General features: G+C 45.2%; 1 protein-coding gene across 3 annotated transcripts; it reads right to left on the reverse strand.

Annotated features, from left to right (window-relative positions):
- Window positions 1-1,188: 1,188 nt before the first annotated feature.
- On the reverse strand, window positions 1,189-14,432 carry LOC122071302 (uncharacterized protein At4g06598-like). Of its 3 annotated transcripts, none has more exons than XM_042635627.1 (5): window positions 14,267-14,432; window positions 8,841-9,582; window positions 2,376-2,451; window positions 2,140-2,266; window positions 1,189-1,830 (listed from the first exon to the last, which is right to left on the reverse strand). In XM_042635627.1, exons 2-5 carry the CDS (start codon window positions 9,554-9,556, stop codon window positions 1,628-1,630), a joined length of 1,122 nt encoding a protein of 373 aa, XP_042491561.1. In that variant the 5' UTR covers window positions 9,557-9,582; window positions 14,267-14,432; the 3' UTR covers window positions 1,189-1,627. The 3 variants fall into 3 exon arrangements, with proteins under 3 accessions (XP_042491561.1, XP_042491562.1, XP_042491563.1); XM_042635628.1 differs by having other exon boundaries at window positions 14,263-14,432; XM_042635629.1 differs by lacking the exon at window positions 14,267-14,432 and adding an exon at window positions 10,164-12,020.
- Window positions 14,433-27,759: the final 13,327 nt, after the last annotated feature.

The raw sequence follows: 27,759 nt of genomic DNA on the forward strand, positions 1-27,759 counted from the left end.
ATATGAAATCTACACCAGAATTTGGTTGGAAAGATCCTGATATTGATGATTTGACTGATTTTATTGAATGCGTGGAAGGAAAGGATTATTCTAAGTGGTTGAAGGGTCAAGAAAAGTACTGCAAGTGGAAACATAAGAAAACAGCAGTTGTAAGGCGGGAACGAAAGAAAACACTCAGGCTTCTTATGGGGTGAGTAGAAATCAGTATGGCCTGATCTTGGTAAGGCTTGGGTTACCCAGCTTGATTGGAACCTTAGTTTTCAGTCTTCAACTGATTGTAGTGCCAGGCAGTTGCATTATGGTAGGGCATCAACCTTTATGATCGAACAGAACAGACAAGGATAGAAGTTCCCCCTTGGGGGTGACGAGAGAATAGTGTAAAATTGGCAAGAAACTTCTATGCTAATTCAAATGACTCAGATAGATCTGGGTCTCGCTGTGCACATGTTAGATCTAATAACATCATTATAATGGAGTGAACTTTCTTCTGCTAAAATAGAGTTCCCATATCAAGGTTCTTTTGAGTTTTGTCAATATGCAAAAGAAAGATGGAAGCAGAGTGAGTTTCATGGTAAGACTGGCACCGGGACTACAGGGTCTGATGACCCATCAACCTGAAGATAATTTCTTTCCGACCACTCGTCTACCATATCATATCTGTAATGTTGGAAGCTTGATACAGATCTTAAGTAGGAGTCTCACTCCAAAAAGTGTGCGGCAGTAGCTATGATAAAAGAGGTGAACTTATTAAGGTTGGGAGATCAGATTCAGAACCAGAAATTTTGGTTGGCTTAGGGTTTCACCAATTTTCAAAGAAAAGGGGAAGGGTGGAGGCTAATTGACTTCCATTTTAATACATCCACCTTCTAAGATAATCAAACCATGTTAGGTTAAATCACGTCAACCAACCAAAGTAGTCTGGTTTTTCAAATCTTCTCAGATAAAGTTCAACCTGTGAATGCTTGCTGTTGTAGTTCCAGTAATCTCACACTGGATTGGACCCAGCACTTCATATACACATCTTCAAAGGAAAACAAATGTAAGAATATATTTAGGAGGCCCCAAACCCCATGCAAACATCTTGGGTCCCCTACTCAAGTTATCTTCAATCCTTCATTCCCACAAGACAGTCAATAAATCCCCAATCCTACATCTAACTCATCTTTTACAATCTATAGAAGCAGCTCATTGTCAAGAAAATCAAGACCATGATGCCGCTACTTATGAAAAGGAGTTTAATGGCACAAGCAAAAGTCAAGGCCACAGTACATTTCGAATAAGAATCACTTTCTAAGATACAGGGAAGAGAAAAAAAAAACATAAGAGGGAGGGGGTGAGGAAGACTGCAGTTATCACCTCCGATGAATCGCCTGCCAGAAAATCAAACTTTCTCTGGCAATGAACACCAGGTGCTCATGAAGATACGAGAAACACAAAATGGTTGGTGGGGAGGCATAGTGATCTGTCAGGGCATCAGGATTCTGGTTACTACACTTGGTCCCTCTCCATGAAAGACACTACCTTGGTCACCAGTATGATGCAGGGAAAGGTACAAAATATGACACATCCTGTGAGGACTCAAATAAGAGTGGCCTAAATATTAAGGCGCATCCCATCCTACGAGAACTCAAATACAAAGTGGTCCGGAGACTGGCTCATGACCAGAACTGGCCTCTTTGTGCTTCAAAGAGAGGTTGGCAAATTGGGAATCCAAGTCTCTGCTGCTGGCACGGCGATGAGCTGATGATGCTTGTGGTGGTTCTTGCTGCTGCTGTTGCTGATACAAAGCTCGTAGCCTTGCAATCTCCCTCTCAAACACCTCCTGCTCCACTGAAACATAACCTCAGAAGATTTAGTTTTTCTCCCAACAATAGTACCCATAATTCATTTCATACTTTGATCAGTGCTGTTAAATGGTTCACTTCCGAAGAAAAAAAAAAACAAAGCAGGTGCTATCAACCTTTGCACGAGATGGATTTAGAGCTTCTGAGGTCATTTATTCTATACACGGAAATGAAAGAAATGAAATTGAGTCATGTTTTGAATCTGACAGTTCTAACTCAGTAGCACTATGCTTACACACTTCTCAAATCATTTCCCCCAGGATCACAGCTTTTGCTATTAGAATAAGAGACTTACAGTATTTTATAAGTTGCTCCTGTGCTAAATTTTCTAGCCGTTGCTTCAGGGCTTTGTTCTCCATGCTCAATATAAGATTCTGCTGGTCTAGAAATTCAAGCTCAGCTGAAACTTCGGACCCTTCTGCCTAAAAATTATGCATACAAGAGAAACAAATGTAATTTCAGTACTTAAGGATAAGTAACTCAAAATCTTAAACAAGATAAATTATGCATTTAACTTCCTCCGAAACTCGCCTGTAAAGCTTGGACATTCCTTTCCAGTTCAGCTATGTACTGAAGTTTCCGGACTCGAGACCGCTGAGCAAATTGCCTGCAGTAAAAGGCTTACAATGTCATAGATAGATAGACGCAAACTAATAATAGTATTTTTTTTTTTTTGTGGAAAAATAAATTCATTACCAAAGAGGAAAGAAAAGATGGGGAGGGGGGATTATACTATAATTCCCCGGCCCCATTAACCTTGCACAATATTGTCCTCTTTGGCTCATGGGCCTCAAGGCTTTAAAACGCGTTGTGCCATGTTAAGGAGGCTAGAGGTTATTAACTAGCCCAGTAATCTCTCCCTAGGCGATGTGGGACTAAAGTTTACACACCTTCACCGATCTCCCAAACCCCCTAGAGTAATGGCCGTATTCTTGGTGGGGACACCTCACCAATCTCCCAAACGGGTTTGGTACTTGCCGTATTCTTGGGTCTCACAAACTTCCCCCCTTTCGACACAGCGTCCCCGCTGTGGCCCCATACGTTGTCGGGGTCCGCTCTGATACCATTTGTAATGCCCCGGCCTCATTAACCTGGCACAATATTGTCCTCTTTGGCCCATGGGCCTCAAAGCTTGAAAACGTGTTGTGCCATGTTAAAGAGGCTAGAGGTTATTAACAAGTCCAGTAATCTCTCCCTAGGCGATGTGAGACTAAAGTTTGCACACCCTCACCGATCTCCCAAACCCCTTGGCACTGGTCATATTCTTGGTGGGGACACCTCACCGATCTCCCAGGTGGGTCTGGTACTTGTCATATTCTTGAGTCTCACATATACAACCCCTAGAGGCAAAGACAAAAGAAGAGGGGAAAACAAAGAAAGGTAGGAGGGAACCCAAAGAATCAAGCAGGTCGAGAGGAGATACAAGGGGGGAGCTCCCAGGAAACAACAATGAGCCTATTCCTTGGGAGTCACAACAGAGGCGGGGTGGAACATTTTTAAGTTAGAGCAAATATCGAAGAAGATGGTTTTCCAAATCGATTTCAAAGAACGGGAATCAGAAGTCCAACTACGAAGATTTCTTTCCATCCAAATATGATTCATGGTCGCTCAAAAGGCTAACTTCCCAATAGCATCACATATAGAAGTCCCAATAAACATCATGTCTATCCAAATCCATTCTCTAGAAAGAGCAAGAATGCTTCGCCTAGTGAGCCAACAAGCTTTAAGGATATGCTTCCAAACTTTGGAGGTAAAATGACAACTGAAGAAAAGATGATCAGTATCTTTAGAACCGTTCCAGCACAGACAACAAGAGGGAGAAATAGGGATGTGCCGAGAGAGAAGAAAAGACTGAGTGGGGAGGCAATTAGAAAGGGTTCTTCATACAGTGAAGCTATGCCGAGCATAGTTGTCATGGCGTGGCCAAGGCGACGATTTGGCGTCCTGCCTGAAAAAGAAGTTCATGGCAGTGCTACGATTTACGTGACTCACAAATGGCGGTCACCATTGGCTGATAGGCGTCTCTATGGCATCGTCATGGACGCTAGGTCACGCCTGATTCACTAGGCGGTCGATTTTTTGTAAAATGCAGGGTGATTTTGATAGGGCTATGTTGATTTTTTATGATTTGATGTTGCTTAATGTTAGTTTTATATGTTATAGGGTATATATTGTAGGCTTGTAGCATGCTAAATAACTTTAAAAAATAATAAAATAAAAAAATAGCATACTAAATAACTTTAGAAAATAGGGAAAATAAAAAATGACACATAGGCGATTTGATCGCCATGGCAACGCCATAACGGGCGATTCATCGCCAAATCGATTAGCCACCCCTCCACCGCCTTAGATCGATTTGACGCCATGACAACTATGATGCCAAGGGATATGACCAGGTAACCAAACAATTTTTTGCCAGGGGACCAAGGAGGAAGGGAACAGATAAAGTGCCAGGCATAGGAGGAGTTGAAGGAACCAAAGAAGGGAGATCAAATGATTTTATCACTTCTTCCCCTATGCCCTGGAACTAACTAACCAATAGTATTTAACATGTCCGTATTGTAGATTTTTATATTCAGATATAGGTTTTCTCAACATACAAATTTTCCTTTGGTTTTGCAAGGTTGATTATGCATAGGAAAAAAAATCAAAATTCAAACATGCAATCATCAAGGATTAACTGACAATGAGTGGGTAAAACCGCCCCCAAACACCACCCCACCCATTAAAAGAAAAGGATTCTCTGACCATAATTAGAGAAAAATATAATTGATCAAAGATTTTGGACCCTAACATGGCTGACCCAGCAAAACCCTTAATTTTTAAATTCACCACCATGGTATTTAAACAATTCATTACTCAATGAGCATCAAAGGTCAAGTACTTCAGTTTCCGTTAGAGGAGAAGCATATGAAAGGGGAATCCACCGCCTAAATTCATTTTCGTACCCTCCTCCTCCGTCTCGCCTCCTCCTTCTACCTCCGCATCTCTCGACCTTAGACCTCTATTGTCAAATCTACCCTCTCCCACCAAAAGCTCATCACCACCTGTCCTTCATTCCCCCCACCATCCTAAATGACAGGAAGATTGGTGAACCAAATCTATGGACAGGCTCACCGTTGCAAGAATTTGCATCGAAGTTACTATTGACAATATCCTCCCATCCTCTTGTCTCTATAGCAGATGAAAATAGCTTCTCCTTTGAACAAATAGTGGTATACAAATGAGCTCCTCCTCTTTACACCATGTGCAAGACTTTCAGTAATCTCACAAGAGCATGTGCCTCCTCTACTGCCTCCCCTGAAGAAGATATTGCTGAGTTAATCTCTAATTCTGCTAGGGCTGTTTGAAGCAAGAAGGTCTCTAGATTGTCTCCCTCACTGTTTCTCATGGAGGGAAATCTCATTGCCGGAATGGTCGCTAGAACCGTAGTCTCACGGCTCTACCCAAGCCCGACAATGAAGTCGATGATTCCTCTGCCAGACTAGCATCCATTGATCCCTTGGACAATAACCTTTTGTCTGACAGATCCAACAAGTTCTCTCTCCTCACATCGTACTCTAGTTCTGACAGCGAAGAAAATATATCGCTTCATCCGACGTCCCCTTTACCGCTGAAAGCCTAGCCTACTTGCTGATACTTTCTTGGGAGGTCGAGATCAAGCTCTGGCCTGCTAGAAATCTCACGTTGAATCCCTCTTCCTCCCATCTCCACTTCCCAAAACCTTTTATCCACTCTTTTACCTCCCATCCTTCCCCTCCCTGTGGACTTCACTTCCTCTACAATGATCCACAACCTCTCAACTCCAGAGTCCAAACCATTCTCCTCTCAATCCTAACCTCCACATCTCTTCCAAACCGGTCCATCTACCGTTCCAACCTCCATTCACCTAAACCATCCCATCTTACCTCTAGTAACCCGCAACAGCCTATCCCATCCACTAAACCATATCAATTTAGCCCGATCTACCAAACCACTCACCCAGCTTCCTCGGGTCTCTTGCCTTACCCGTTGAGTCCTCCATCACCCAGCATCCTACCTTCTCGCGTTCGACTTTCTCTAGTCCTACGCTCTCCCCTACCTGTTCTCTCCCTCCCATTGACACCTTGTAAGGTGCTCCATCGACTCTCCGGTCTACACAAGCCCCCATTGGTCTTCTCCACCGCTTGCTCCTCCATTGTTGTTCTTTTGTTGTTGAGAGCTACTTCCTACAGCTATTGTAGCTCCTTCAGCTACCTCTTATGACGCTTTGAACCCTCTTGGTCCCCTTGAAGTGGCAATTGTTCTCTCCCATGCTTTAGTCACCTTGTTAGGTGCTTCATTGGCCATCCGTTCTGCGCAAGCCCCTCTTGCGCCCCCAATGGCCTCATTCACCCCCTGCTCATCCAATGTTGTTCCCTCTTGCGCTACTAAGGGTGTCATAGCTCTTTCAGCTACCTCTCCTACAGCTACTGTTGCTCCTCCAGCGACCTCTTTTGACGTTCTGGACCCTCTCAATCCCCTCGAAGTTGCAAAGGTCCATCCTAGCCCTCTACCTGACAATGCAATTGTTCTCTCCCATGCTCTGATCAACTTGGAAGGTGCTCCAGATGTCCTTCCATTCAATCATTGTGCCTTGGATCCACTCCTACATCTCCTTCCCCCACTTCTCGGTGTTAATTAATGGTAGCCCCGCCATGTATTGCACCTCCTCTATGGGTATCCATCAAGGTTGTCCTCTTTCCCTCCTTTGTCTTCTCTCTTGCCCTTGAGGTCCTTTCCCGCTCCATCCAATCTTCCACCGATCAGCACCTCATCTCCCCAATTCTCAAGTAAATCTCTTAACCTCACCCATTTGGCTTTTGCTGATGATCACATGAGTCATGATCTTCTCCAAAGCCGACTCCCTTTCCATTTTCTCTAGTATGTCCTCCTTTCGCCTCTTTGAAAGCCTAATTGGCCTCCCTCATTAGTCTCCTCAAATCAAATCTCTTTCTCTCAGGTGTTCCTGAAACCTCCAAAGCTCACCTTCTTAAGCTCACGAGATTCTCTCTCGGTTCCCCTATCAAATACTTGGTCTTCCCCTCATTTTGTCTAGGCTTTCGGCTCGCCATTGTTCTCCTATGCTTGATCAAATGAGGAAGAGGCTTCAGCTTTGGAAAGGCAAGCTCATTTCCTATGCTAACCGCCTAATCCTCAGCGAATCTATCCTTCAATCTATATAACTTTATTGGTTTGGCATCTTTATCCTCCCCGCTTCCTCTTTCAAATCCATCAAAAATCTCTTCTGCTCCTTCCTTTGGAAATGGACTAATTCTTCTAAATTCCTTCACCCCTTAAGTTTGCTCAAATCTCCCTTCCCAAATCAGAAGGTGGCTTGGGCCTGAGAAGAATCCGTGAAGTCATCCTCAAACTCATTTGGAAAGTTACCTCTAAGCACAATAGTATTTGGGTTTCCCGGGTCTATTCCTTTCTCCTCAAGAGACTAAATCTAGACCGTCCCCCCCCCACCCATTCTGACTCTTCCTGAATCTAACGCCATATCCTCAACACCAGGTCCACCGCTTTTGTGGCCATCTCTTTCACCATTGGGAATGGTATACCTACCTCCCTCTGGCTCAAACCCTGGCACCCCTCTGGCATTCTCCTCTCTTACCTCCCTTAGAACCATCTACTTGTCTGGCTTGAAGAGATCCTCCCCTTTGCCTCCATCATCTTGCATGGAGACTAGTCCCCCTATTGATCTTTGGTCCTCCCTTACCCCTATTCCTCTAGGTCATTGTGGGAGGGAGGAAAAGATTACATGGACCCTCTCCCCCTCGGGTCTGTTTACCTCTCTACCTTTGCTTGGAATCTCATTCGTTCAAAAAGTCTTCATGCTCCTTAGCACAATATCATTTGGTTCAAATGCCACATCCCCATCACAGTTTCACTACTTGGCAGGCTATCTCTAACTGCATCCCAATGTAATCTTTCCTCATCCACAGACACATCAAGGTCTCTCCCTCCTTTGTCTCCATTGGAATGGCATTGAAGATGTTAATCACCTTTTTTCTCCTTCCCTTTCTCCTCCACTATTGGCATGTTGGGAGATATTTGAGTAAAAAATGGATTTGGGTCGACATGGCCTTTGCTGGTTCTGCCATCTATGATACCCCTAGGAAGCTCGCCTTCTGTCCTGCCATCAACCACATTTGGATTGAGCGAAATCTTCGTAGATGGACTTCCAACTCCCGTTATCTCGATAAGATTTGGAATGACATCTTCTTTTCTGTTAACTCAAACTTGGAACTCTTCAGCCTCATGATGTCCATGACTCCCTAAGGAACATGCTCATTGTTGTCTCCTGGGATCTCCCCATCTCCTTTCTCCTTTCTCCCTCCTTCCCCCCCCCCAATGATGTATCCCCCTTGTTTGCGCTCCTCCTGAGTGAAGTCCTTTGTGTTAGGACTGGTCTCTCCCCACTCCCCACCCATCTTTTCCTTTCCTCTTGTATTTTTTCCTCCCCTTTTGGATATAAGTTTACTTATTCATCCAGAAAAAAAAAATTAAAAAAAAAATAATAATCCAGCAGAGAAGAAGGCCACACATTTTAAAGTAGTCTCCACTCTCCAGTAGTTCAGCACAAGTTACAGTGAGAAATACAATCACGATTTCTTTTTCTCTCTTTTTTTCCCCCAAGGTTTAGTTTAGTTGTCAAGAAATGAATAGAAAAGAAAAAATAAAAAATAAAAATTTGAGGAGAGAATCATAAATCAATCATTGCATCACAAATCAATTTTTTTTCTTTTTTTTTTTCTATATATTTCTTGACAACCAAACTTAGCCTAAGTGTATGCAATAAACAATTTTCTTCTTCCCTTTTTTTTTGGTGGGGGGGGGGGGTCCGGGGGAGATGGGATACAGTTAACAAGTTGATATAGCAATGAAAACATTTTAAAAGCATACTTGGCAAACACACAAACTTTCTTCAAACTCAACATATAAGTCACGGAATAATGACTTAAGAGTTCTTACTGTTTAGCACGCTTTGGATCTGTCTCTGATGCAGAAGGCTTAGCATAAGAGTTGTCCCTCTTATCAGAAGAACCTCTTGGATTATTGGACCCAGATTCCTCCAGTTCTTGCCTGTCAGTAGCAGTAGATGAGACCCCATCTGATTCCCATGGAACTGACAAATTTCCAGAGCTTTGACGTAAAATATTGTCCCTGGAAGATTGCCGGGAAGTTTGGTAGTAAACAGAATTAAATGAAGAATCCCATGACCTATTCTGCTGCCTCCCAAAAGAATTTGGCTCTGTATAGAATGAAGCATGCTGTGCATCTTGATAAGGATCAAATTCCAATGATCCCCAAGTAGGAATAGATGCATTTTTAAACTTGTCCTCCCGAGCTGCATATTCCATTTTAGAAGCATTAGCCACATCCAAATATGCAAACGAGTCACTTGAAGACCGCCGATGACCTCTTCGCACAGGTGTATCTGGCTCATTAAGGAGATCATCAAGCCAAGAGGGTTGCTCCTCTATTAGAAAGCTCTCAGAGGAAGTACGTTGGTGGTGTCTATGCCCCTCTCTTGGCTTTGGAATACCTTTCGATCCTATTGCAGGATTGGTGCTGTATTCAGCATAGGATGATGGAATGCTTGGAAAGGGACTTTTAGGAGGCAGCAGTGATTGTTTTCCTGAGTATGAAAAATTTCTGATGTTTGAAGAACCTTTTGAAGTTGCCATGGCATATATATAGAAACAGTTCCCGTCTGCAAAAAAATAAGTGGCATAAAATGGCAGATATCAAGAATTGTTCAACAAAAAAATACAAAATACAACTACAACAGATAATAATGCCTACATGTTTTTAAATCCATATCAATTCCTTTCATCAATGGTCATGAGATCAAATTAAATCATAATGGTACTATTGCTGTCTATCAACAGAAAGATCAATATGGTGGCATTTCAGATAAAATACCAACTCTATTTCCCACTATATCATGGCATGGGACGAACAATTATTTGGTACTTGACATTGTGCATGAAGCTAATGAATCCCATTTGTCCCTGAACACTAATTAGTTTTTGTCAAATATATATCAACTAGAGTCACCATGGTAGGAATAAAAAACGAAGAGGTTCAACCGTATTGTTGTGTCAATGATGATAACAAACTACAACAATGCATAAAAGTTCAGAACTGGAAACCTGTTTGCGTTTCACCCTATAGCTATGCAAGTTACAGTATATCATGTTATACAGGTAGTGACTTCTAAATAATCCTTGAATGAAAATCTATATGGAAATTCTTTGGAAGTTTGGAAATTGAAATAGAAGTGAGATTTACCATTCAAAGAGGCCAAAGAAAACTATAATTTTGTCTTCTTTTTTTTTTCTTTTTCTTTTTTTTCTTTTTTTTTTTTGGGGGGGGGGGCTGAGGTGGATCCGGCTCGTCTCCAACGACTGACGCTCCAACAAGCGTCCAACGACTCCTTAAAGTGCGACACCTGTCCTACATTAAATCCTACGATCAATATTCATTTGACCCACATCTCTCTTCTCTTCTTGCTGCTGAAACCCTTCTCTGGTTTTCTCCAGGATACAAGTATACGTTTTGATCGGAGACTTTCAGACTGCATTGTACCTGAAAATCCACACAAGCAAGAAGAACCCTATACCGAGTCCCTTCCATCAGTTCACAATCTATTCTTTTTTGTTGTTCTAGGGTTTCTTCTTCCCTCCCTTGTTTATCATTGTTTTATAAGAACTGGTCGATGATTAAAAATCATTAAAAGACAAGGGCTGGGCACGAGTCGATGACGAAGAAATCGAAGGCCTTCTCTGTTTTTCATGAAATTTCTGTTTTATCATTGATTTCTATGTTTTTGGAATTTGGTTTATGAGTCAATGATGAAAAATCTGATGTTTTGTGCAATCTGAATTTCTCTTTAGGCAAAATTAAGCCCACATCTCCCCATGCTCAACTCCCAAACCGGCGACGCAATCGTCAGAATCTTTCGGCAAGATTTCTCTGGTTTCACATACGATGGCCTCGAAAATTTCTGAACTTCTGAACCGGTATTTTAATGGCAGCTGCCGGAGCTGTGTTCTTTTCCCACATAGCTGTCCGAGCATCAATCGGCCTCACCTGGCTGAACAAACTGATCTCTCCCAAGGTTAAAGACCTTGCAACGGACGTTCCTTTAACCGACATTGTGATGAAGGTACAGCAAAAATGGAAGCTCCCGAAGGAAGAACAGCTGGAGTCATTCAACCGTTCGATTTATCGGAGTCCACGTGTCGATCATCGGAAAAATCGTTGGACGCTCGATGGAGTGTCAGTCGTTGGAGACGAGCCGTATCCGGCTGAGGTGGGGATAGGTGACATTGATTGTCCCCCCCCCCCCCCAATTTGAAGAATGATCTTGTCTATAAGTTTATACACATTTTATGCTTGCTTCTCCAAGTTCTTTATATTTATTAGAACCAAAAAGCTATACAAAGAGGAACACTCAAGGGAACTTACAATCTCAGTGACATATTCACATAGTCTGATAGACCTAAAAAGCACTAAACTTATCAACTTATTTGCTAAGACAATTTATCCCTATAGATATGAGGGACACAACCTACTTCAATAATGTGATGGCAATGCCCCATCTCTTACAAAGAGGGAAGGAATCTTCAAGAAGCTCTGATTTTTTTCTTAGCTAGTTGATAGACAATCCTATGGAGATCCTCCAATCCAAAAAGAAAAACTGTGAATCACAAAATAAGCTTCACATTGTTCTGTACAGTTCACTCTTTGGCATCCACTATTTGATCCACACCACCACCACCTATGGAATACCCTTCATGGAACACTAAGACACCATATATAGTACTACCAAAACCAGATAATCTTCTTTAAAAATTGTTCCTAATACTTATCAATGTTTTACCAAAAGTGAATTTAATCCAAGCCAATTGAGAAATAAAAAAAAATAAAAAAAATATTCCTGCCATATACTCATCAAGGTGGAGGAATACTTTTCACTAAAGAGAGAAGGACTGAATTTAAAGAAGACTTGTTACTAGACAGAGATGAATCAAATGAAAGGAAGACTTGTCATTGAAGAATTGTTCTTTAACTCAAAATTCCAATGAAACACACTGTATTACAAATGGAATATAAATGTGGTAGAGGCAGTTATTGTCATAATTCCTTACGCATATTACCTTATATCCATGCAAACTTCGTTAACCATGGATCAAAATATACCAGCAGTTCAACTAGGAGCCCACAAACAGGATGGTGGTCAGAGAAAGAAATTTCCCTTTTCACAATTAATTGCAAATTCAAAGAATTGAATTGCATGGTCAACCGCAGAAGAGATATTATGATAATGCTCTAGAAGTAAAAGATGGCTTTCGTGCTGATGAAAGGCAGACCAGTGGAATTTATAGATCCAAAAACTTTTATTTAGGGGATTCATAGAAGCAAAGAAAACTTGGAATTTACAAGCTCAATGTATGTGTCAGGAAATATTAACTTGTTTAGATCCTCCACGTAAGAAATCTAGGGCATAATCTCCAATAATAATCAACAGGTCTCATTGGTAACAACGGACGAAATTTGATTTGTCCACTCCACATGATTATCCGATTATATGTCGTGAGACCAGAGAACATATAAGGCTATTAGCTCTTAGCTCCTCCCATAACCTTGTATCATCATTTTCAGCCTTAAATGCAATCTTTTATCACCAAAACGCTGGTATCACAATAACCCCAAGGTTGAAAAGACCTCTCCAATATTAAATCTTGAACTCAGCTAACAAAAAGATGAACTTACTTCACTAATGGTTTCAGTCCCTTTTCCATTATTTCTTCCTGATTTGTCTAATTTTGTCTGAATATTCCTAAATCTTCTCTCCTTATGTATTTGGTCTTTAATTCTTCTCTAGGTCCTCATTTACTGTCCTATCTTCTTGGAAAACTGCTATGCTGACTTTGTTCCAGTTAACATCAAAACCAGAAGAATCCTTGGGCACTGAAAAGGTCAGAAAAAATTTAAAACCCTGAACAAGCACAATATCCATACAAAAGGTCAATATCCCTTCAGAAACCAATCATGAGAAAGGGATTTAGGGATTGCTGTTGCATATGATGAACTTGAATTAGAGGTGATCTAAGTAGTTTCACTCTCTTTTTCAGGATTTCTTTAAAGAGGACCTCTCATTCCCCCTGAATCTTGATTTTTTACTTTTCAATGAAGAAATGTATTCTTCTTTTTTTTTTGTTTTTTTGGTCAAAGGGTGGACCTTGGTGCAATGGCAAGGTTGCTCCATTGAGACCAAGTGGTCACAGATGCAGTCGTGGGAACCTCATGCACTGGGTACACCCCCTTCTGCTTTTTGTCCTTGCTATATTCTCTCCAGGCGTTCCAAAGCAGGTCGAAGCCATGAAGAATTTTCCTCAAATTCTTTAGCATGAAAAATAAGTGAAAGAACATTTTTAACAAATCCACCATAACTGCCTGGAGCACTGATAAATATCAAAATAGTCTGAGAAAGTGTTTACGATCAGAACACTTATTTGAACTAGCAAAGAGTAAAATTACCTCATTGCCGAATCCCAGACATCACAAGGGTAGTTATGTGCTAATGGTAAGAGATATAGTACAATAAATTCAGTTGGAACTTATAGTAGGACTGTCTTCATCATTCACAGAATGCTACCATCATGCACAATCAAGGAAACTATAACCTACAGAAGGAACATATTAATGTCGATGGAATGCCTAAGGAACCACTGCATGTTATCAATCCTTCTTCTTCTAAAGTCTCCCATTTAACTTGAAGTTTCTGGTGTTTTCACCGTTTCTGAAACTACCACTTGGTCTCCTTCATGGCTTCCTTCATGTGATTCCTTCAATTTGGGACACCCTTGTATTACCTCAAATTTCTTAAATAAATTTCAACAACAGTTACTGGATTACCAGTTGTTTCCAAAGCTGTTCAATCAAACCCCACAAATAATTAAAAATTATTCCTACATTTTACCTCACATGAGACACCTCTTTCTCCATGGGGGAAAAAAAAATGAAGCACATAGCGCAGAAATTAACTGCGATTGTTATCACAAAATAGCTATTTTTTCGTGACAATTTAGGCGCATTCAAACCTATTTGGGATTCAAAAGGATCCAGAAAGGGAATATAAAATCGAAATAAGATTTAAAATAAATACCACGAAGGCCATAGAACTAAATCAATCGATTTGAGGGGAGAAATTAGAAGAAAAAAAAATTTCCCAGAAATTACAATAATGTGAGAGAGCCAAGAGTCAGTTTCAAAGGAGAACAACTAAAACCCAAATTACAGAAAAATAAAACAATGGAAGATTTTGAATCTACAGAAAACGAAAGGAGAGCCAAAGAAAATTGATGAATTAGAGAGAACGTACAAACCAGATTGAGACTAGCAACTATGTGAATGTAATCCTTTTCTCCTCCCCTGTGCTCAGAAAAACGAACCCTAGTATCAGAACAAGATAGAAATAAAAACAGTTAACAGAGAAATCCTAGGGCTCTGCCAGAGAAAGGAGCAGAGCAAGTTGGCGAAGGCTGGAACCAGGTAGTACAGAGAATGACGGAAAAGTGTAAGCGAATGGCATTTATAAATGATAGGAAGCCATTGTTTTGGAATCTTTTCTTACATAAAGCTAATCTTGATTTCAAATCAGTGGTTCTTGATGAAGGGCTATAACCTTTGGTGGTGGAACCTAGTTTACTCTATTATATTTAAAGAGAGAAAGGTCAAAAAAGCAGAATCTTCCTGTCATCTTGGACAACTCATGCAAAACCATTAAGGACAAGCCTGACAAGCTGTCTATGGTCCAGTTGACCATAAAGATGGTGTGTTATTGTCATGCTACCAGGAAGTCTTTTATAGTTATTGACCACAACGAACCGAACCGGAATTAAACCGGAATTAAACCTGTTGGAATAACTGAACCAAAACCCAGATTCACAGTTGGGTGACCAAAACATGAGACTAGAGATTAGTAGTTATCTTGGTGGAAAATTGATTTATAGCCTCTTACATGCAAAGTCAATAATTGTTTTATAGTATTTTATATGTAAAACTAATTTTGGGTAACAAAATAATTATTTAATTAATAATAATAATAATAATAATAAAATAGTTCACATATATAATAATAAAATAGAAGGAAGAATTTGTCAACATGAAAGAGTTCCCTCATCTTTGTGATAAAAACAAAGTGAACATGCTAACTGTAGATCAGCTCAACTATTGTAACATAATTCCAATCAACTGCCTTAAGAAATCAACATTATAGGTATGCGCATACCTTCTCTAGAGTGATCCTAAGGGTTTTTTTTTTTTTTTTTTTTTTTCTCTCTCTGAATCATGGTTTAAGAAATTGGATGGGATTAGAATTGGCTTTGTCAAATCCTACTCCTTGGTTGATACCGTATCAATGGATCAGTATGGATGAAAGGTAAAATAGTTTAAGAAATAAATTTTTAATTAAAAGAAAGCAAGGGTATTTCTATCCGCTCCTAGCCAATATGGATCAATATTGGCCCTAATCGATCCCATTCCTAATACCGAGTTCTCAAACCTTACTCTGAGTTGATCCTAATTAGAGTTGAAATGTGATAAATTTTTTTTTTTTTTTGGAGTTAATTCATTGTTTTCTTGACATTTTTCTAAGTGGTTTTTGTGAAGGGAAGATTCTCATTGTAATAATCACCATCTTAGTTATTAATTTTTATTTATTTACTTATATATTATATATTTTTTATTAAAATAATTTGTATGATTATTCATAAATAAGTATGAATTCATTATATGATAATTACCTTAGCAACAAAGAAGTGTTTTTCATACAAATTACTCTAGAAATCAAACTCAAAAGCACATAACATGTCCGCACATCTCTCTCTCTCTCTCTCAACATATGGTTGAACTAGACAAAATTGGCAACGGGATAGGGTCGATAGACCGCTATTGATTTCTATTTGATTCAGCTAGGATTGACCTAAACTCTAGAAAACTAATACGAATAAGCGAAATATCACTATCTCTATCATAGTTATTGACTATCTTTTTATTGATTGATTAATAACTTGCAAAAAAGTTATGTGCATGGCCATTGTTTCAGCCATCAAATGGGGGAAGATGGAAGATGTGCAATGCCATGCCTGTCCCTCCCTACAGAACAAAGAGCATACATACACAAACCATGAACAAAATTGGACCTCATAAATTATTATAACTTTCTTTTGATATATTTTTACTTTTATAACTGATGAAAGAAACAAAATAGCTAGCAAGTTTTCAATAATATATCCATTTTATTATTTTGTTTAATTATTATCAAGTAAGAACTAGTGTTCCCAATGCAATCCAAACTCATTGTACTGATTTTATATGTAAATTTCTATTTACATTAAAACAAATAAAACCTAGAAAAGATATGGTATATAGACATAGGATGTATATAATAGCATTAAAATGTGTAAGAATGTCTAATTTCAAATAAATAGCATTGTGATGGCTACTATTTCAACTTTTATTGGTCAAGTTCATATCCATGTTTCGTTTGAAAATAGTCGAATATTTTTTACCTTTCGTTACATTCTCTTGAGAATGTCATTAGGATGGATTCCCTCCAACGAAAATGTCATGTTGCATCCTTTATCAGCTTAGCCTTAATTGAAAGAGGAAAAAAAAAATCATTTCTAGAACATATACTATATATTAGTCAGAAGATATAATATACTTAAGCTTTCTCCCAATAATTGCTTTTGATTGAAAAAAATATATATATTGGAGATATCACTAAAATAATCTTTAAATTTGTGAAGAAAGATCATCGATGGGTCATATTTTAACCATAGGGTCATAACTGAAAAGGTTCGCAGTTCCCACTGTAACAATTATAATAAGTGGAGAAAACAAAACCCAACCTTCTTAATAGCACCACTTGCCGAAAAGCCACACAACATAATTTTTTAAAACAAAAAATCATAATAAAGTTATACCAGTAAGGATATAATGTTTATATATATTGTGCACGTAGTCTAGCTTTCACCATGTTGTGATTAGATTGTCAACTATTCCTGATATAGGGACCCTCCATTACAAGAAGTATCTTTTTTCCCTTTTTCTTTAATCAAACTGAAATTATATGAATCTAGCCAAAGTACAAATCCTTGAATAAAACAACAATATTTGAAACACCTAAAAATTCAAAAAATTCAATTTTTAAAAAAGAAAAAATAAATAATAAATTCCAATTAATATGCCAACTACTCATTTTCCATATTTCCAAAATAATTTTAAACAAAAATTACAAATATATAAAGCATTTAAATGGGGCCCAATAGACTTAAACCATTTCTCTAAGCCCAGTTCAATCCTACAAGTATCAACCATTTCAGCCACTTGAGAAAGAATACTTATCTCAGCAAGTGCCAACTTCTTCATTCACAAAATCAAAACTAGTTTTAGTGGAAATGCCACTCATTTTTCGATAATGTATTTCAAGAGGTCATATAAAAAATAACTTTGATTTTTTATCCATGATCTTAAACATTTGAATCCATTAATTTTTTATTTTCTTTTTATCTACACAAAAAGAAAGAAATTACATTATTGTAAAAGTTTAGATTAGTAAAAAAAATCGTTTCTCAATGACCCAAAAAGCAATATCCTGCAATAGAAGTACCACATCATTGCTAAGTTTATAACAAAGTGATATAGCCAAAATAACCTCTCGGTGGGGGCAATGACACGTGTCACTGCTGGGACACGTGTCCTCCTCCAGACGAAGGTTCCAAGAAACCACTCACACTCGAGCACGCTCAATCACCGAGGCACGCCAGCAGAATCACGCGGGATCACGTCGTCTGCATGAGGGGAATATTCCCCCAGAAGGTTGGACGTATTCTAGTAGGACTCTAAGAGGGAAGAAGGGGAAAAAACCCTAAGGCCGAAGAGCTATATAAGAAGGCACGGAAGAAAGGGGAAGGTAAGTTCTGAGACTCTCACCATTACTCCCTTATTGAACTGTGCGGCCGACCCTGACTTGAGCGTCGGAGGATTAACCCCGGACTAAGCTCCGGGCCTCCGTCGTCTGTGTTTGTGTAGGTTGGACCAGCGGGGTTTTTGGTAACAACAGATTGGCGTCGTCTGTGGGAACGACGGTAATGGTGGGGAGAACCTACAACCGAAGAAGGACGAGAGCGACGTCCAACGTAGACATGGGGGAAGAACCTTCAGGGGAGCTTCCTCCCTCGGCGGAGATTGGACGAGAAAGGGGTCATGACGACCGGGAAGTGTCCGTCAGATACCAGCGGTCGGCTGGATATTCAGTACGGGAAGGCAGCGACCATCAGCCTCCCGCGGCCCAGGAGTACGTGACGAGGCAGCAGTTCGAAGACCTCCAGAACAAATATAACCGGATGGCCGAGACTATGAGGGAGGTCTCCAAAGTTGTCTCCCATAAGACCGGCGGAGCACCCCCAGATACCCACGTCCAGTTTGAGAGGGCTCGAGAAGAAGACCGAAGCAGTACGGGATCGACGAGGGCCGACCGTGATCCTCAAAACCGAGCAAGGGAGAGTCCCGCGCCCCCGAAGTAGGACGCGACGCGCCGCCAGAGACCCGCATGGGGATCAGCACCAAGGGGACAAACAGAGGTCCAAGGACTCGGGATTAAAGAGGATGATCTTAGACCTGAAGGACGAGATCAGAAAGGTGGCAGAAAACCAGACAGGGAACCGCGAGCCCGACCTCACCAATGATACGGCCTTAGCTGACGAGGTCATGAGGGACCCGCTCCGGGTCGGTTTCCACCTGCCCAAGTACGACACCTATGACGGGTCGGGGGACCCCGTCGATCACTTGGAAGGCTTTAAGGTCGCCATGCAATTCCATCGCGTGTCCGAAAATATTATGTGTCGGGCCCTCCCATTGACGTTCAGGGGGAAGGCGAGGCTGTGGTATAACCGACTACCGACGAAGTCGATCCACAGCTTCAGCGACCTGAGTTACTTCTTTGTGAAGGCGTTCTCTAGTAGCCAGCCCCTCCAGAAGACTACGTTAAACCTAACCAACATCAAACAGCAAGAAGGGGAATCGCTGCGGAATTACATGAAGCGATTCCAACAAGAAAAGATCACAATCAGGGGCCTAGACCCGAAGGAGGAGTTCACGGCCCTGCTAGGGGGCGTCAAGGACAAGGAATTGAAGAGGTCCCTGGCGAAGCATACGCCTAGAGATCTGACCGAGCTAAGGGCGAGATGCGATAAGTACATCCAGATGGAAGAAACCCTCCAGGCAGATGAAGAAGCCGAAAGGAAGGCGGCGAGAAAGAGGCCCTTAAGGGTTGATGATAAACCCATCGAAGAAGGAAAAAGACGAAAGTCCGAGCGCAGTCGGGCTCCCAGTCCACCGAGGAAGTTTGAGAGGTATGCACCCCTGAACCGAAGGCGAACAGAGGTGTTAATGCAGATAAAAGATTCTCCAGATGCCAGGGCCATGAAGTGGCCGGGAAAGATGGGGCAACATCCCGAAAGACGCAATGTGGATAGATACTGCCACTTCCACAGAGACCACGGCCATGACACCGAGGACTGTTGGCATCTCAAGGGGGAGATAGAAGGAATGATCAGAAGGGGATACTTAGGCAGATTTGTGGACCGGGAGAAAGAGCTGGCTCCAGAAGGCAATGCCCGGAGAGATAACCGTCGGAGAGATGGTGGAGGTCGGTATGAGAGAGGGGGGCTCGCCCGCAGAGGAAATCAAGAACAGCGGAGGAACCAGACACCAGAGGAAGATGGACGCCGGCCTCGAGAGGAGAACAAGAGCCCAACAAGAGTTATAGCAACCATCTGTGGAGGCCCGGCCGCAGGAGAGAGTTCGGTCTCTGCCAGGAAGGCGAAGGCCTACGCGAGGAGCGTACATGTGGCAGAATGGTCGAACAAGAAGGCGAAGACGGGGACGGTCATCTCCTTCTCAGACGATGATCTGGAAGGGGTACAGACCCCGCATGACGATGCCTTGGTCATCGCCATGACTATAGGAGATTGCAAAGTGAAGAGGATCTTAGTGGATAACGGCAGCTCAGCTGATATCCTGTTCCTCGAAGCTTTCCGGAAGATGGGCCTCGACGGAGGAAAGTTAAAAAAGGTCGAACACCCGCTGCAGGGATTCTCTGGCACCCCGGTGAAGGTGGAAGGGTCGATAGAGCTGCCGGTTCGCTGGCACCGGAGATCGCCAGGCGACGGTGATGATCAACTTCCTGGTAGTGAGCATTACATCAGCGTATAATGCCATACTAGGAAGAGTCGGGTTGAATCTGTTAAAGGCCATCGTCTCCACCCCCCATCTAAAAATGAAGTTCCCAACCAAGAATGGCGTCGGGGAGTGTCGGGGTGATCAGGAGACGTCCCGAAGATGTTACGCCACTACTCTCTGGGGAAAAGAAAAGGCGGGTGAGACGCTCCCAATAGAGGATCTACGTGATGATGCCAGTTATCAACGGGGAGAGCCGACCGAAGACTTGGTGCAAGTTGAAGTTGAAGAAGGAGACGACACCCGGCAATTCCAGATTGGGGCTACCATGCCAAGGCCGCAACAAGAAAGACTCATCTTATTCCTACGGAGCAACGCTGACGTATTCGCCTGGTCGGCGTCGGACATGCCCGGGATCGACCGAGAGGTAATAGAACATCACCTGAACGTTAGCCCAATGAAGAAGCCGGTGCAGCAGAGGAAGAGAACGTTCGCCCCAGAAAGGCAGAAGAAGATAGATGAAGAAGTAGAAAAGTTACTGAAGGCCCGGTTCATCCGCGAGATTCATTACCCGGAGTGGATATCTAACGTGGTGATGGTCCCGAAGGCAAACGGGAAGTGGAGGATCTGCATCGACTTCACCGACCTGAATAAGGCCTGCCCCAAGGACGCATACCCCCTGCCGAAGATAGACCTACTCATCGACGCCACGGCGGGATACGAGGCGCTGAGTTTCATGGATGCATACTCGGGGTATAACCAAATCAAAATGGCTGAGGCTGATGTCCCGAAAACATCCTTCATAACTGAAGGAGGGTTGTACTGCTATGAGGTCATGCCTTTCGGACTAAAGAATGCAGGGGCCACCTACCAAAGGTTGGTGAATAAAGTTTTCAAAGGACTGATCGGCAAGACCATGGAAGTGTATGTGGACGACATGCTCGTGAAAAGCCTGAAGGCGGAAAGGCACATCCAAGACTTGGAAGAGGCGTTCCAGGTGCTGCGACGGTACGGCATGAAGCTGAACCCGGCAAAATGCGCCTTCGGAGTAGCCTCGGGGAAGTTTCTTGGCTTCATCGTCTCGGAAAGAGGGATCGAGGCCAACCCAGTCAAAATACAAGCCATTCGGGACATGAGGTCACCCCAGAACGTAAAACAAGTCCAGGAGCTGACGGGCCGGGTAGCCGCCCTCGGAAGATTCATGTCTCGGTCTGCAGATAGATGCCTTCCTTTCTTCAAAGCGCTGAAAGGGGCTAAAAGGTTCGAGTGGACGGAGGAGTGCGAGAAATCTTTCGAACAATTGAAGGAGTACTTGGCCGCACCCCCACTGTTGACAAAGCCGAACACCGGGGATGCCTTACAGCTGTACCTTGCTGTATCGGCAGTTGCTGTAAGCGCCGTATTGACGAAAGAGGAAGGAAAACAACAACGGCCAATATACTACGTCAGCCGAACCCTTCTAGATGCTGAGACAAGATACCGAAAGGCGGAGAAAGTGGCGTACGCCCTCGTGACGGCGGCAAGAAAGCTGAGGCCATATTTTCAGTCACATACGGTATGCGTACTCACCGACCAGCCTCTGAAGAAAATACTACAACGGCCAGATATGTCCGGTCGTCTGGTAAATTGGGCCATAGAGCTGGGAGAGTTCGACATCCAATACAAACCGAGAACCGCAATTAAAGCACAGGCCCTCACAGACTTCATAGCGGAGACGACAATCCCCGATGACACGCAGGAGTCTGCCGAGGGACGAACAGATGAGGCTTGGATACTGTATGTGGATGGGGCTTCCAACAGCGATGGAAGTGGCGCTGGAATTGTATTGGTAAGCCCCGAAGGCTTCAAAGTAGAGTGCGCCCTACGGTTCGACTTCGATGCCTCCAACAACGAAGCAGAGTACGAAGCAATAATAGCCAGAATTAATCTAGCTCGGGCTTTGATGGTGAAGGAACTGGTGGTGCATAGCGACTCCCAACTCGTGGTGCGGCAAGTGAATGGCGAATACGAGGCCAAAGAGCAGAGGATGGCCGAATACTTGAACACGGTGCGAGAAAGGTCAGCGGCTTTCAAGGAATTTGAGGTAAAGCAGATGTCACGAGAAGAGAATGCCAGCGCAGATGCACTATCACAACTGGCAACTTCCGACTTCGCAGAACTCGGACGAGCGGTGTATTTCGAAGTACTACCACGGCCAAGCTGGATGGACGCCATAATAGAATACCTCAAGGAAGGGAAACTCCCAGAGAACAGGGACAAAGCAAGAAAAGTAAGAATGAGGTCGGCATGCTTCTTCCTGAAGGATGACACGCTATACAAGATAGGGTTTACCTCGCCATACCTTAAGTGCCTGGATTCGTCCGACGGCAAGTACGCGCTCCGGGAAGTGCATGAAGGGATATGTGGCCAACACCTTGGAGCCCGGGCCTTGGCTCACAAAGTACTAAGGCAGGGCCTGTATTGGCCGACAATGAGAAAGGACGCAGAATCACTGGTCAGGAAATGCGTCAAGTGCCAGATGTTCGCCCCCGTGCCTAGGCTACATTCTACTGAGCTATCGTCCTTATCTAGCCCAGTGCCGTTCGCCATGTGGGGGATGGACATTTTAGGCCCGTTCCCCCTGGCCACGAGACAGAGGAAGTTTGTCGTGGTGGCGGTCGACTACTTCACGAAGTGGGCGGAAGCCGAAGCCCTAGCGACGATAACAGAAAAGAACATTAGGGACTTCTTCCAAAGGGCGGTGGTATACAGATTCGGAATCCCCCAGGTCGTGGTTACGGACAATGGAACTCAGTTTGCCAATCCGACCTTCGACGCGTTCTGTGAAGCCCTCGACATCAACCACAGGAAAACCTCTGTCGGGTATCCCTCGACCAATGGGCAAACAGAAGTAACCAACCGTACGTTACTCCAAGGGATGAAAAAGAGGCTAGATGATGCCAAAGGACTATGGACAGACGAGTTGCACCACATTCTCTGGGCCTACCGCACCACTGAGAGGTTAGCTACCGGAGAAACACCCTTCATGTTAACATACGGCACTGAAGCTGTACTCCCAGTGGAGATAGGGGCTATTACCCATCGGATTCGGTACTACAACGAAGACGAAAACGACGGAGGACTCCGGGCAAATTTGGACCTCTTAGCAGAAATAAGAGAAGCTTCACAGGAAAAGATCGCCGCCTACCAGCGGAGGGTCGCTAGGCACTACAACACCAAAGTCCGGAAAAAAGAGTTTAGGCAGGGCGACCTTGTCCTCAGAAGGGCGGAAGTGTCGGATCCGAGGCATCAAGGGAAGCTAGATCCAAATTGGGAAGGTCCCTACAGAGTCTCAAGGGTAATACGACCAGGGTCCTATCACCTAGAGACTACGGGGGGAGTGAGGGTACCCCGATCGTGGAACTCCGATAATCTAAGAAAATTCCACCAGTAGTAAAGTGGCTCTGTAAATTTTTTCCGTCTGTAGTTCTTTGCAATTATTGCTCTTCTGAACCTTAAGTTGTAATTTATCTTGAAATCCGTAAGATTTAATTCATGAAAAATACGAGAGCTGGTTTACGGCAACTGAGGATTCTCCAGGCTGATTACCTCTAACCCTGAGGAACGGATGACTGAAGGTCCACACCTTGGTGGAGGTTCAATCACCCCTTCGGCTCGGAGTTCAGCCATAGCCGAACAGACCTGACCGAAGGGGTAGCATCTAACAGACCCTTCGGCTGGAGCTGAGGGTACCTTCGGTGTTTCAGACTATCGGACGGTCGACCTTCGGTGAACCTTTTGGCCCGAGCCGAAAGCAAAATACTTGGCGGATTGCTTGGTGATCCCGACTATCGAACGGTCGACCTTCGGTGAACCTTTCGGCCTGAGCCGAAAGCAAAATACTTTGTATTGCTTGGTGATCCTGATTGTTGGGCGGTCGACCTTCGGTGAACCCCTCGACCTTCGGTAAACCCCTCGACCTTCGGTGAACCCTTCGGCTCGAGCCGAGAGGGAAAACACTTGGTAAAATATTGCTAGTAATAATAGGGTCGGCCTTCGTCGGACTTACTAACAGGTCGACCCTCGGCCAAGTCTCGGGGAAATAAGCTTAAGAAGGTCAGCTAGGGTTTCGGCCCTCTGCAACTATTTACGAACCAAAGATCATTAAACGGACAGTTGGAAAAAGAACGACTGCATTCATAAAGCCCGAAGGCGAAGATTACATACGAGGCCCGAAGGCTAGTTACATATGAGGCCCGAAGGCTAGTTACATACGAAGCCCGAAGGCAAAAGACTACATTAAGGCCCGAAGGCTAGTTACATGACAAGAAGGGGGGTAGCCTGCGTTGAGAGCCGAGGCGACCTTAAGGAGCGTCCGTCGGGTTCACGGCCTCGTCTTCGGCGGGGAGTGCCTCCTGGTCCGAACCCCCACGACCAAGGGTCGGAGGGACTTCCCTATGCAGCTGGATCTCGCCTTCCTCGCTGCTGCCTCCACCATCGGCATCGGCAACCTCGGTGGCCGATGGCACCGCCTCCACATCGTCGTCCTCGAAGATGAGGCCGCTGTCTGCAAAAGAAACCCCAGGGTAGCGCCCGAGGACCCAATCTCGGACCTCGGTAGCGCCCATTGTGTACCCTGGGGCGATGGCGTTCTTGATCTCCTCCTTGAAGGCCTCGGAGGACCGATACTTCTCGACCCCTCGGGCTTCGGCCTCCTGAAGGCGGGCCCTCACTTGTGACTTCAACTCCGAGAGCTTCCGATCGCACTCTCGGCGCTCGAAGGCTAGGTCCCTCTCCAGGTGCTCCACCTTCTCGAGGAGGGTGGAGCGCTCGTTGTCTAGGGAGACCTTCTCCCTCTCGCTGGCTTCAAGCTCCCGACACATGGCCTCGGCTCGGAGGGCCAGCTGACCCATCTGGTTCTGAGCCTGCACAGAGCACCGAAGGTCAGGAAAAAAAAATACATATATAGTACAAGTAAAAAAGAGGCAGGAAGACCGAAGGGGAAGGAGGACCGAAGCTTACCCCCGCCATGTAGATGCACGCCGAGGTGATCAGTGCCGCCATCCCTTGCTTCTGGGCTTCGGTGGCGTCTCGGGGAAGACTCCCCTTCGTCACCAACTCTCTGGCAACCCGTCCGACGGCCAGAGTGTCGTCTTCCTTCACCGACCATTGTGGGATGAACCCCACCTCAGCCCTCATCGACGGGACCCGCGGACCTCGGGAGGCAGCGGCGGACGAAGGGTCTTGAGCCAGACCGTCTCTAGGAGCAGCAAGGGCTTGGACAGCCTCGGCAGTCGACCCCTCCACCCTGGGCCTCTTCTTCGGGGTCTCGGAAGACGGGCCCGCCTTTTCCTTCCTCTTGGACTTCGGCTGCTGGGGGGCGTCACGGGCCTTGGCTTCCTTTATCTTTGCCTGTCTTGCGGCGGCGGCGGCCTTAGCCTCGGCTCTGGTAACTTGCACTGCAAGAAGAAGCAAGAGGTATTAGTACGAAGGACCGACACTCGAAGGAAGCAGACGGAGTCTAGCCTAACTCACCCGGGCTAAGCCCGAACTTGAAGAGGATGGCGTCGGACTTGAGGCAGTCGGCCTCGACTGGAGAACAGCCTTCCTGCCGCCTCGCCATCGCCAACGACTCCGCGTCTGCCCCGAATAGGGCAGGGGCGGAGTTCACATCCCTAAGGTCCGGGATGTCCCAGACCGTGCCGAAGGGCACCCCCTCGGTCGACTTCACAAAGAAGTACTTTTCCTTCCATCCATGGATGGAAGTCGGGTAACCCTTCAGGAGCCGAAGGTCCTTTCGGGGGCAAAAATAGTACCAGCCCGTAAGTCCCTTGCAGGCCTGAAGAAGAAAACAGTTTATGAAGAGTTGAAGGGAGAGAGGCCTCTTGTGCCGAACGAAGAAGATGACGAAGCTTAACGCTTGTCGCCACCCGTTCGGCGTTAGCTGGGTCGGGCTTACCCCATAGTGCCGAAACACTTTGGTAAAGAAGGGGTGGAGGGGCAGCCGAAGGCCTGCCTTGAAGGCCTCCTTGTACAGGCACAGCTCCTCGGGGTTCCGATAGCTGGCTCGGTCAGAGGGTCTGGGCAGACGGAGCTCGAAAGCATCCGAAACGCCGAAGGAGGCCCTCAGCTCCTCCAGTTCTGGTTCATCCATCGTGGAGACGATCTTAAGGGCCTCAACTTCTAGGGGCTCCTGTGTCTGGGCTCGGGCGTCGAGCACCCTCTCCCTGAACTCCTCACCGTTGGAGCCACCCCTGGACCCCGACGGTGAGGCCGCTGACGATGAGTCGCGGGAGGAGGGAGAGTCGGTGGAATCCGAGGACATCCCTCGGACTTCCCCAGGACTCCTATACCTACGTCTTGGTCTTGACCTCTCGCGGGACGACGGGCTGTAGCCCGACGAGGAAGACATCACTTACTTGTTGCTAAGCTAAGGAAGAAGAGGACGAAGGTTAGAAGGGGATCCGAGGCCGAAGGTGAGCTCTCCGAAGGAAAAAAAGAAAGGTTGCCCCACAAATGGCCCCCCACACTATATAGAGGGGGGAATGGCGGTACGACTTCCCGAGCATTAATGGCATCGCCACGTCAGGGTACGAAGCCTCGAGGTTTGCGCCCGAACGGACCTAGCACACGGTCTCACCTTCGGTTGGGAGTTCGGCCAGAGCTGAACGGACCTGACCGAGGGTCCTTCCTTTGGTTGGGAGTTTGGCCAAAGCCGAACGGACCTGACCGAGGGTCCCTCCTTCGGTTGGGAGCTCGGCCAAAGCCGAACGGACCTGACCGAGGGTCCTTCCATCGGTTGGGAGTTCGGCCAAAGCCGAACGGACCTGACCGAGGGTCCTCCCTTCGGTTGGGAGTTCGGCCAAAGCCGAACGGACCTGACCGAGGGTCCTTCCTTCGGTTGGGGATTCAGCCAAAGCCGAACGGACCTGACCGAGGGTCCTTCCTTCGGTTGGGAGTTCGGCCAGAGCCGAACGGACCTGACCGAGGGTCCTCCCTTCGGTTGGGAGTTCGGCCAAAGCCGAACGGACATGACCGAGGGTCCTTCCTTCGATTGGGAGTTCGGCCAGAGCCGAACGGACCTGACCGAGGGTCCCTCCTTCGGTTGGGAGTTCGGCCAAAGCCGAACGGACCTGACCGAGGGTCCTTCCTTCGGTTGGGGATTCGGCCAAAGCCGAACGGACCTGACCGAGGGTCCTTCCATCGGTTGGGAGTTCGGCCAGAGCCGAACGAACCTGACCGAGGGTCCTTCCTTCGGTTGGGAGTTCGGCCAGAGCCGAACGGACCTGACCGAGGGTCCCTCCCTTCGGTTGGGAGTTCGGCCAAAGCCGAACGGACCTGACCGAGGGTCCTTCCTTCGGTTGGGGATTCAGCCAGAGCCGAAAGAACCTGACCGAGGGTCCTTCCTTCGGTTGGGAGTTCGGCCAGAGCCGAACGGACCTGACCGAGGGTCCCTCCTTCGGTTGGGAGTTCGGCCAAAGCCGAACGGACCTGACTGAGGGTCCTTCCTTCGGTTGGGGATTCGGCCAAAGCCGAACGGACCTGACCGAGGGTCCTTCCATCGGTTGGGAGTTCGGCCAGAGCCGAACGAACCTGACCGAGGGTTCCTCCCTTCGGTTGGGAGTTCGGCCAAAGCCGAACGGACCTGACCGAG

The sequence above is a fragment of the Macadamia integrifolia genome, unplaced genomic scaffold, assembly GCF_013358625.1.
Source record: "Macadamia integrifolia cultivar HAES 741 unplaced genomic scaffold, SCU_Mint_v3 scaffold_204A, whole genome shotgun sequence".
NCBI classification, from domain to species: Eukaryota; Viridiplantae; Streptophyta; class Magnoliopsida; order Proteales; family Proteaceae; genus Macadamia; species Macadamia integrifolia.